General features: G+C 49.4%; 1 protein-coding gene across 1 annotated transcript; it reads right to left on the bottom strand.

Moving 5' to 3' along the window:
• Nucleotides 1–1,857: 1,857 nt before the first annotated feature.
• Nucleotides 1,858–8,742, bottom strand: LOC120712657 (ubiquitin carboxyl-terminal hydrolase 17-like). Its single transcript, XM_039998498.1, has 11 exons — nucleotides 8,333–8,742; nucleotides 6,117–6,996; nucleotides 5,956–6,038; nucleotides 5,540–5,625; nucleotides 5,290–5,452; nucleotides 4,462–4,582; nucleotides 4,180–4,337; nucleotides 3,637–3,721; nucleotides 3,259–3,474; nucleotides 2,754–2,815; nucleotides 1,858–2,646 (listed from the first exon to the last, which is right to left on the bottom strand). The coding sequence occupies exons 1-11, from the start codon at nucleotides 8,725–8,727 to the stop codon at nucleotides 1,944–1,946; spliced, it is 2,952 nt and encodes a 983-aa protein (XP_039854432.1). The 5' UTR covers nucleotides 8,728–8,742; the 3' UTR covers nucleotides 1,858–1,943.
• Nucleotides 8,743–11,405: the final 2,663 nt, after the last annotated feature.

The raw sequence follows: 11,405 nt of genomic DNA on the forward strand, positions 1-11,405 counted from the left end.
CACCTCCAGGAAGGAAATGAAGCCACAGGCGCCGTCGTCGTCCGACAAAATTATCTAGGTTTTCACCCGGAAGGCAAGCCGGAGAGGGAGGAAAATGGCGGAAGAATTAAACCTTCAAGAAGGTAAGCGACGCCCAAGGGCGTCGTCGTCATCGGACCGCAAGCGGATCCGAGGCTTTCGCCATCGCCCCTTTTCAACCCAGAGCCGACGGCGGACAGAGCAAGCAGCGGCGCAACCACGGACCGGGCCACACCAAGAGGCCGGCAGCGGCAGCCTCGACCAACAGCCACCGAGGGCGGCGAGGGCCGGACGAGCTCCGCCCAGGGCAAGCGGCACCGCGGCCAGGCGCCGCGGCGGTGATGCAACCGGGAGCCCCGTCCACCGACGCCCCGGAGCCCCCGGCCCCGGAGACGACGGCAGCGACGCGGCCAAGGCCCCAGCGGCGGCCATGGCCACCCGAGGACGGCGCGGCCAGAACCCCCCACCACCAGAGGGTAAGCGGGCAGGGGCACAAGGATGGCGGCACCCGAATGCGCCCCCACCGGAACCGGCGGCGACGACGCAACGCACCCGAGCCGGCGGCGACGGAGCACCCGCACCCGACGGCAGATCCGGCCAGGGGGGCCCGGATCCGGCGAGGAGGAGGCCGGATCCGGCCCTAGCCGGCGACGGCGCCGACGAACGGCGAGGTCGGGGGAGGAAGGGGGCGGGAAAAAGAAAGGCGAAGGCGGCGCGGGCGAAGCCGACTTCGGCTCGGCCACAGGCCGCCGCCGGCGCCGGCGGCGGCCACCGGAGGCGGGCCGGGGAGGGCGGTGGGCAGCGGTGCGGGGCGCCCCCCGGAGCGACGCGGGGGGAGGGGGGACCAGTGTCGCCACTCCGCATAGCATTTGACATCTCGTTCTCATGGCAGGCTTGCCTCTTTTGCCCTAGTATGGACGGAGACCGGCGGTGGTGGGTGGCTGCTGGGTACACTGTTGCCAAGTACGCAGGCGCCATGCGTCCATGCTGGTGTGCGCGCGGCTGCGTGTGCCAGACTGCGGCGTGCCGGCCGGTGGGTTCCGGTCGGTGAGGTAGGTCGTTGCTTGGGGCGTGTAGAAACTGGCTGAAAAGCGCGGCGCGCGCGGAGCGGAGGCGGATGCGTCGATCCGGACTGATCGGTGCCCAACCACCGGCCGGCCCGGCCGCTGGCGCCGCCGCATCCTTTGACCACACGCATCGCCAAGCGAGGTGAGGTAGCCACGGCGATCGCCAGCGACGCGCGACCGGCGTGGGCACGGGGGAGCGGACGATGGATCGATCGAGACCGCGCGTGTCGCCTGCCGAAGAAGCGCGTGCCCCGCTGGCCGCGCCACCGTTGCATATTGGCGTGGCGCCGCAAAGCGGGTGCACGCGGCGTGTGATGTGCGCGCGGCGCGCGGTGAGCAACAGGTTATAGGCGATGCCGATGCGCGCGAGCGCTGGCCGGATAGGAGAGGATCGGAGGGCGTCCGCCATAATAGCGACGGGCGCTATCAACAAGCACGTGATGCATTAGGCCAACAAGATGTCCAGGTAGGCCCCGACGCCCAACTGACCACCTAATCTGATAATACTGATCCTGGCCATCACTTATGGCGCATGCAATCAATCCGGCTGCAGGACAACGAATCCGCAACCTCGCGTCGCCCTGCATGTACATCTACCCACCCCACCCCACCCGCGTCATTCAAGGAGAGATCTCTGTGCCGTGCCTGTCAAAGTTGTACTTGCGATCGTGCACAGGGTGACACGACATCTGCTTCAACGTTGGCAGGTCATTGCATCCCTGAGCTTGTGTTTGTTTAATAAACTAGACATTTCACTTTTACGGCTACCACATTCCTCTTCTCTTTTTACACATTGCAACGAGATAATATTACAGGCTACATCATATTATTCCTCTACAATGCCCAAACCCCTCGACATCAATAAAATGTTTGGGCGGTCCTGTCCCTAGGCGATCTTCTCAATAAAACGCTCCCCCTGGTTTCTCCAGGGTCATGTCCGCTCCTATCTAACTGCCTATACTGGTCTGTTAACTTACTGCTCGACTGATGTTTACTTCTGTCAGTACACAAGGACGGGCTCTCGTCGCCCACAACCCAACCCCCTCCAGCACCACTGCCCTGAGGCCTGTGCTCGGCCAACCTCTCAGCAGCGTCTGCCACCCGACCTGACGAGCTGGTATTCAAGCTGGACCTCGAACGGGAATATGCGAGGTAGTCGTTCTCCACAGGTGCTCCCATGGGGCCTCCTGGGTACATTTGATCTGAGGTACCAAACAGGTACTCGTACTCCTCGGTGCTGGTTGAGTTCCTTGTACTGTCGCTACTATCTGTGCTGACAGTGCTGTGCGATGCAGTATCAGAGTTGCTGAAGAGCGACGAGCTCTCGCTCGGACTTGGAGACTCTGCCGGTGGATAAGGTGTATCTCCATATTCGTCAAATGTATGGGTAATGTCATCAGCCGTGCGGTCTTTATGTGGGTGACCACCTTGGTGTCCGCTGAAGGAACCTCCTAGCCATGGTGTCCCTCCTGGAACTACCTTCTGCTTGGCCTTCTTCGGACGTGTTGCATCTTGAACCATCATCGCTTGCCTCACAGAGCTTGGCGCCCTTGGTGAACACCTGATTTAATTAGAACAAGAATTAGATATCCTGATAAAAGTCCTCACTGGCATGCACAGGACAAGTGCTAGCATATACAACTAAAACAAGAGAATCCTGATATTTACCTTGCATATAGCAGCATGTACGCACATTTTGACATAACATTATCCACAGATACAGGTTTCACCTGCATACAACATCAGCGACTAAGAAAAAGCATATCACAACTGATTCTCTTTGATGATAAGGTAGAGTCGCTTGAGGCACAATCAGTTCAATAACTGTCAACTTTTGACTTATAATATGTTTACAATTCTTTTACAAACATATAAAATTATCCATGCTAATTTCTAATAATATGCATAGTATGACCATCATTCCATATTTCCAGTAATGAATGTAATTTCATTTATGGTCAATGAAAAACACCAAGGGCCTGTTTGGAAGGAAAGAATTAGTCTAGGAACTTTCAGGATTTAGTTCATGTTTGTACTAAATTCTTGAATTTTGGATCCCGAAATAACCTTTTTCGAATAGTTCGGCCACTTATGGGAACAGAGAAGGCAGCATCATCCAGGGCCTGTCAAAAAAATACAGAAGCTAATGGGAACTGAACAGTGAGAAGCATACCTGACTGTCATCTGCCTTGAACCACTTTCCCTGTGTATCTTTGACATAACATACATAATGACCAGAGAAGGCAGCATTCATGACATCATGATGGACAACCACGGCATAGAGGCTGTAAACAGGCAGTCTGTCATCAGTATCAGGGTTCATATAGCGAGCCATGTTCAGGGTCTCCGGAAATCTGATGGCTTTGTTAATCTTCCCAAACTTGCCAGACTGCACATATAAAAGGGATGCTTAGTGGATCTAAATAAAGCTCAATTCCTAACAATACATTAAACTATTAACATTTCAGTAGTCAAGATGCACGTGTCCCCTCTTTTCCTAGGAGGGTGTTCATCTATAACTTTCAATAAGTAACTATCAAATGGCATGTACCTGATATCTTTTCAGTGCAATTGTCAGAACATTTGGTGCTTCTTCTATTGTCAACTTCTTTTTAGCACGCTCATAGGATTTGCATCTGAAAAGAGTAGAGCTAGGAGAATCAGGACTTGGCAAAAGAATAATTGAAGCTACATACAAGTGACTAGACGTGAAGCGAGCATAACTACAATACTAGAATAGTGAAATAAGCTAAGAATGCCATGCTGGATGGCCCTAAGAAAAGGCATTATTTTCCTCTTTTTCCAAGACACTGAGAAGGACATCATTTTCAGTATCCAAAAATGGTTGCCATGCAGTTGGGTATGATGACGCATGCAGATGTAATTTTCCTTCAATGACATAGCAAAAATCTCTAACCCACACATTAGTAACCAGAACAAAATGTTATGCAGCTGACTATCTGTTCTTTTCAAAATTAAGAGGCAATGTTGGAGTGCGCCCTTAGTTTTATTTAGATTCAATAATGGCAATGAAAGGAACACAGTTAGACACAAACTAAGCAGATAAAAAGAAAAGATCAAGAGACATAAGAACCTGCTGCAGTGATATCTATTTTCTCCATCCAATACTTCTGTGGATGTAAATCGCACAAGAGCCTCATCGAGTGAACTGATGTCACCATCTATTTCAACAGTAAGATCCAACATACGCTCACATTGCTCAGAAGTAGTATGACACCTTGAGCACTTTATCTATGAAATAAGAGGAAAGAATAATCAGAAAGGGTGTACAGAAAAGTTCACTATATAACCAGGCTAAGGTAACTGATAATATAATATACATCAAAACAAAAAACAAGATTTATGTAAATAAAACCTTAGATCGCAGATAGCCCCCATATATCAATTGCACAAGTGTAGTTTCTTCTGCTGACCGAAGGGCACCTCCTTTTCTAGCTTCTTTCATGCATACAGATTGCATAGCATCAATTGCATACCTGTAAAAAGACCAGGTGCTATGCTTTCAATAGAAGTAGAAGTAATGCCTTTGATATATAAGAATTAAGGCATTTTTGTCCCATTGAATAACTCTTGCCCAAGAATGAGTTAGCTAAGATCGACTAAGTTCGTCACTACCATGTGGGTCACTTGCAAACCTTACCCAAAAGAAAGTGGTCTGAAAAAAAGTAACAAAATAAATCACTGTGGGGTCCTTTATTACATCAAGTTCTCTAAGTTCTGATAGGCATAGCAATTCCAAAGTGTGAATAGGCAACCAGTTGAGGAATATGAATTCAAAATAAGCAATGAATGGTACCACAGCTTGCATTTGGTTCAAACAGGATATGGAAAATCAAGTCGAGACATCCTAACTGTAAACTAGTGTGCTTTTGTGTAACAAATTCAGCCTCAGTAGAAGAACATCTAAACAATCTGCTATGGCAAAAGAGCTCATCCACAGGTAATAAAATAGCCCAACCAGATGTAAAGCACATTCTTTTTTTCCAATTCCGCTTACCCATAAATTGGTATATGGCATAGCCACAATTAAATTCAAATTAACAATTATCATGAAACCCATATATTCAAATTTTACACACTTTTCTGCGCATAGCTTCTGTATGATTATGAACTGTTCAGATTTTTAAGTGTCAATTGTAGATGGACAACAAAAAAATTATAGAGTAAAATACTGCTGCTTTACCTAAGAAATTCATGAGCATCTTCTTGTTTACCAGGACCAAAGCTACTGCCAATGTCATGCAAATGAGAGAGTATCCCAGTTGGTGACAAAGAAGTCTTGCGCCGTTTGCCCTCCACAATGAGTTTTTCAAATTCACACATGAAGCACCATTCCCTTTTGGAACCTACAGCACATGAGGTATATATGTAAAATACTCAAGTGCAGGGTAAAAAAAGGAAGTGGCATAACAAACATTGTAGTGGAGAATTACATTTTTTTGAATGAAGTCCTTCCAAAAGATATGTTGTAAGTGGTCGAGTAAACATCAAGCACTGAAGAACAGCATTTGCATAGCAACTGCAAAAGAAGACACAGGGTAAGCAAAGTGAACAACAAAATCGCACTAAAAAAATAAGTCAGTCCAGCCAAAACAACAAACTTAGCCCCTAAGCTCTATGCGACGGAAAGGCACAAGTTCAGTGCTAATATATTGGCCCATGGTATTAATCCATCTAAAAGTAACACCTTCTATGCACAAAGAAGGATTTAATGGAAGTAAAATACAAATATTTTGGGAGCATATTACAAATGCCAGACAAAAAAAGGATAACCTGATAATTGATAAACCATGTCTGCATGCCAGTTAACCTTCCTACTCGTACTATTTGAAAGCAATTCACTGCTTACCTGTTGCCAAGGTTATTAAGACCAAAAGGGTGCAACTCAATCTTGTCATAGAGCTTCACAAAAAGTTCATATGGAAAAAGCGTCTGGCACAAAAGAGAACCATTAGCAATAGACGAGAGAAAATATGATGCTAATTACAAAGAGCTATTCAGCTATTTTACCGATTCTGATGGATAATGCCTCACAACTTTTGGTGCAGTTTGCTTGCTGACAATTTTCTTCAGAGATGTTGCGAGGTTAATTGCTGTTGAACCTGGTCGCTCTGAAGGTTTAAAACTTCTATCAGAATGATTGTCAGCCACTTTAGACGGAATAGGTATCACAGAACATCCTCCACGAACGGAAGCAGCTTTGTCGACAGTCAATGCAGATGGCACAGGTTTTGTGCTTTGAATGTTGCCGTTCCCAACAGGTTTTGTTTTAGACCTCTCAAGTTCCACACTAATAGGAGTCCTAGAACTTTTGGGCTCCAAGACAGCAGATGAAGCAACTCCAAGATTGCTACTTGTCTGAGAACAATCCTCAACGACACTGGCATTCCGAGCTTTATGGTGTTCCTTGGAATGATTAAAGGATTTTTCACTGAAAGAACTGCTCTGGCCACTTACATTTGGTGCAGCAGTTTGAGAATTACATGGCAACTCATCATTGAAGTCCTTGCTTGAAGAACCATCTTCAACAAGATTTGCATGTTCAGTATTTGATGCCATCTTACTATTGTCAACAGATACTGGAACATTTTGAGGAATTTGGACCGTGCCATTGGACTGATGACCTCCAGGAACCTCTGTGCTGGTACATACATCTTCTAAATGCATGTGTTTACCATCACCATTCAAACTCTTCAAGCTATGGTTTGCATCAGAAGTTTCAGATCCAACAGCAACTGGTTTGTTTGTTTCAGCAACTGGCTTTACACCAGCTGACACATTCTCTTCAGCAGCTCTTTCCTGTTCAACTTTTCCTTCATCAAGGGGCCTAGGTGGATGGCATTCATCTTTGTGACCTTGTCGCCAGTGGGCTATCTGGCATTTGAAGGAACTGGAAAAAGGAAGGTGTCAATAATGTTGAGCAACTAAGAAAGTTGTTGATCTTGTAAACACAATAATTCAGCATCATTTAGGAATTCAAGCATGCTAACTCACGGATGCCCGTGCAAAACTTTGACCAAAAAGGCGAGACCCATACTATGATGCTAAGTGTCAAACTCAAACACCCAACACAGCATCAGAAATGAACGCATGTCATTTCTGCATGGGGCATGCCCCTTTACCCTTCCCCTTTTGTTTTATTTCCAAAATGTCCTATGCTATCATTTTGATGATTTAAGGAACCGATGAATGCAATACTGCTCCACTCCTCAGGAATGCACGCATGCAAATAAATGGTTAGTTAAACAAAATGAATGAAACAATATATATCATGTAAATTTGAGGACAAGAAGATGCACTATGGATCTATAGCATACTGGCATCTCACACCATATAGCTGGTGCATTTATCACCATCAAACAAGTGTGTCATGCATGGCGCTTTCTACTGTCACAAATCAGTGATGTTTGGGGCAATTGTTTTTCTGGCATGGTCCCTAAACACGAGTTTGACCACTGATTAATATCGTTATATACACACAGATCTGCTCCTGTGCTCCAGTAGTACCGCATCATATGTCCACGCCTATGCAAATGCACTTGCACATTTTGTTTACTTAGATGTAAGGAACTAAAATGGAAGAAATAGTTGTATGCAAATTTCAGTATGCATACAAATTTTCAACCATTTGGTTGCACATACATAAATATATCTACAGATGTTGACACCCTGTAGCGCATTTGTCCCTTCTATACCATATACAACCATGCTCATGAAAACAACATACAAAGTCACTAAGATGGCTGATAACATAAGACATTCCATGGCCTAAATTGATCACACTCGAACACACTCTGAGAGGCAGAGGCATGGAGTCAGGGATCTGAAACAAACTGTTGCTTTTCCAAGAAACAAGCCGTAAGGGGTCCTAGATAAGTTAAGGTTAATACGACAGCTAACCAACTCACTACCAAAGTTCAACGAAATCCGAGTAGATCAATGTTGTACATGAGCCCAAGGTTAATGCATAACAATTAAAAACAGACATAAGGACTAAGTGGAGGGTTAACGACGCCCTAACCCAAGGTACTGCAGAGTCTAGTGTTTGTGGAATTACCGGCCAATCACATGCTACCGACACCCAATTTTGTACCAAATACAGGACTACCCCACCCAAAACTTCACAAATCACGTACTATTCCCCAACAATTCCCCAATCACTGGAAGAAATTAAACAGACCCCGAATGGAATCAGGACCAAGGAGCAAGGGCATCAGCCGACTCACCAGTACTTGACGGCCTTGCACTGCTTGCACCTGAACGTGGTGGGCCTGAAGCACACGGCGCAGACCCCCTTCGCGCCCGCCGGCGGCTGCGGCTCCACGTCGTCCTGCGCGGGAGCCACCACCGGGGCCGGCCCCCACACCGGCGCCTCGGGCACCTCCGCGGCGTGCACGACGCCCGGGAAGAGCTCGGAGTAGTAGGCGAGCGCGGACTCCCGCTCCGCCAGCTCGGACTCCTCGGCCGCGAGCCGCGCGAGGCGCCGCACCTCCTCCCTCCGCGCCGCGGCCCGGAGCCACCGGCTCCGCGCCAGCAGCGCCAGCCCCGGCGCCACCACGAGCGCCACCAGCGCCAGCACCACGGCCGCCGCCGAGGGCGACCCCGCCTCCTCCTCCTCCATTGGCTCCCCCCCACCCACCTCCTCACCCCGCTCCTCCTCCTCCCCCTCCCCCTCCTCCGCGCATAGATCTCGCCCCCGCCGGATCCGCGCCCCGATCCCCACCTCGCCCGCGCGAATCCGCTGCAATTTACACCCCGAGGGTTTCCAATTTTTTCCCCCTCCTCTTCTCCGGTTCGGGTTTCTCCACCAGGTCTGTGTCTGGTCTTTGGAAGTGACGGAGAGGCAGGAGGCGGCAGGGAAGGTGGCGGGCGGTATCCGTCCCCCGTCCGCGCACGCACCACCCGGGGAATAATTTGACGACTTGTGGAGGGGGCGAGGTGCAAAAGGTGCGCGCGCGACGGGGGGGACGAGGCTGGCAGGAAGACGGGGCAAGTAACGGATAGCTTACGCTGCGCCGGCGTGGTGGTACGAATCTACGAGAGGGCAGGGGGGAGAGGCAAGAAAGGAATGGGTTCCCACGGGGGGCACCCCGTGGGCTCGGCTCTCCGTGCGGACGCGCGGTCCTGGCCGTCCGATGGGTCTGACCGGCCGTGCCGCGGCCGTCGATCAGATAGATGCTTTTCGGCGGCGGTGTGCGCGGGGTACGGAGGGGCAGGGCGCTTTTCCGCGGGAGAGGACTCGCGGGAAACTGGGGCAGTACGCGCCATTATGCCCGCGGGACCCACCCACTGACGAGTGGGTCCAGGCAAGTGCATGCCATGATCGAAGTGTTTCCGGATCTTTCCGGGAAATAAACGTTGGCGCTGATACATCGAGTATTATGGCGTTTCAAGTGTACCATAAGTGATTTTTGATCTTTTGTTTGGGGAAAGACTAGTGGAGATGTCCGTGCCACAGGCACATATTTAAAAAACATTTATATTTAAAGATATCACATATTTAAAAGTAATTATATTTAAAAATAACATGAGATTTAAAATTAATATAACAAAGCAAAGATGGGTTATATTGAATCGAACGACTACTAAAATAATTAAATTCTACTAAAACAACTAAATTATTTTTGTCGTGGTGCGCCATCGACATAGACTGAGTGCAAGCTTGTTCCAAATTCAAACAGTGCTTAGAACGTGTAAAAGAAACGTAAAAAAAGTTAGGAGTATGGTTTACCTTCCAAACAACGGCCGCCATCGGGATTGATGACCGTTAGGAGCAGCGGTCGCCGGGAGCGAGGACTGTCAAACCGTGGCCGCTGCGGTTAGCTGTCGGGGACGCTCTCGCCGTCGGGGTCGATGACCGTCAGGAGCAGCGGTCGCCGGGAGCAAGGACCGTCAAGACGTGGCCGCCGCCGCTGCGGTTAGCTGTCGGGGACGGCGAACGTCGGAGCAGCGTGCGGCCACCTTCAGGGATCAGGGACGGGCGATGGCCGTCTGGACTGCAGCGAACGCACACGGTGAGAGCGATGGCGCACGGCGAGAGCGATTTATTGATTACAAGATCACCGGGCACGCCTCCATGGCTATGGAAGGCGATCAGATTTCCTATCGTTGCACGGCGAGAACCACGGTTTGACATAAGGGTGATTATGGAAGGTGATCAAGTTTCCTATCATTGCGTGAGTGTCCCAAACAGTGTTCCCACCGCACGGCGTGTTCAAAGGCGGGTAGACAAGGCATCGGTCTCCAAATGTTTTCGTCGCAGGGCTGAATCAACTGGCGCCAGGAGGTTTTTGGGTCTGCCAAGGTTTTTGTCAAGCACCTAGCTCTTACACGTGGGTCATCTAGAGATGTTTTGTGAGAGGGTGGGTAGATAAAAAGTGTGTGGAAATTGTATTCAATTGTTTCAACTTTTATAGTATAGATATGATCTGTTTTCTATTCACGCGAATTAAAGAACACTTCTCGTCTTGGACTCTTTGTGAAGGTATTTTTACGAGGGAAGCTTTGGGAGCCCCATCTTTATTTTGATGTGGTTCCTTGTGTCACGCAACTTCAGAGGAGCCTGTTTCGTTTCGAGCTTCGCAGTCGATCGTTACCGGAATTCAGTTCTCACCGGATTAACAAAAACCATCATGGCAATCCTAACGTGCAACGTGAGCCGGAATTTGATCGCCTTCCAATTAGGCAACGATCGGCTGTAAAAGTGGCATGGGAAGTTGGTAAAAGTGAAAAATCTCCGGCCAAGAACTTAAGTGCCGGACGCAGCGGCGCCCAGCAGCATCGCAATTGCGTACACCAACCAAGCACGAACACCTCGATCCCTTTCCTCGTACCCCCGTGTCTCCGTAGTCCGTACGAGAATGGAGGTCGCTTCCGTGGATCCTCCGCCCGTGCTGGCCAGACGGCCGACGCGCTCGAGGGCCCGTCCCTTTCGGCTCGCCGCCGCAGCGCGAAGCTGCCGCCGCGCCCACGCAACGGCGGCGCACGGGCACGCGCGACAAGTGTCGCCCGGCTGCCCGTCCCCCCGCGTGGTAAGCGCGGAAGCCGCCAAAACCAGACTCCTCGGGCGTGCTCACGTGCGGCGTGGCGCGCAAGCGACGTCAGCCACGCAGTGGCGGATCTACGATTGGAACTTAGGGTATGTCATGTCAAAACTTAAACATATAATTCGGTATTCGGTATAATCTAAAAAAATCGATACACAACAAAAAATTCCACGAGCAATTCGGTATATCGGTATATAAGCACTTAGATTCAATACTTACATAGATTACAATATAAATAGTAGAAGCACACTAA

This window comes from Panicum virgatum, chromosome 6K, assembly GCF_016808335.1.
Source record: "Panicum virgatum strain AP13 chromosome 6K, P.virgatum_v5, whole genome shotgun sequence".
Lineage (NCBI taxonomy): Eukaryota > Viridiplantae > Streptophyta > Magnoliopsida > Poales > Poaceae > Panicum > Panicum virgatum.

What these genes read in the sequence shown, in the direction of transcription:
- LOC120712657 (XM_039998498.1), bottom strand. Translation starts at nt 8,727, where the DNA reads ATGGAGGAGGAGGAGGCGGGGTCGCCCTCGGCGGCGGCCGTGGTGCTG. An exon ending in TGCAAGGCCGTCAAGTACTG is followed by an intron (nt 6,997 to 8,332) that starts GTGAGTCGGCTG and finishes TCCTTTTTCCAG; the next exon opens with TTCCTTCAAATGCCAGATAG. An exon ending in GATGCTCATGAATTTCTTAG is followed by an intron (nt 4,583 to 5,289) that starts GTAAAGCAGCAG and finishes GTCTTTTTACAG; the next exon opens with GTATGCAATTGATGCTATGC.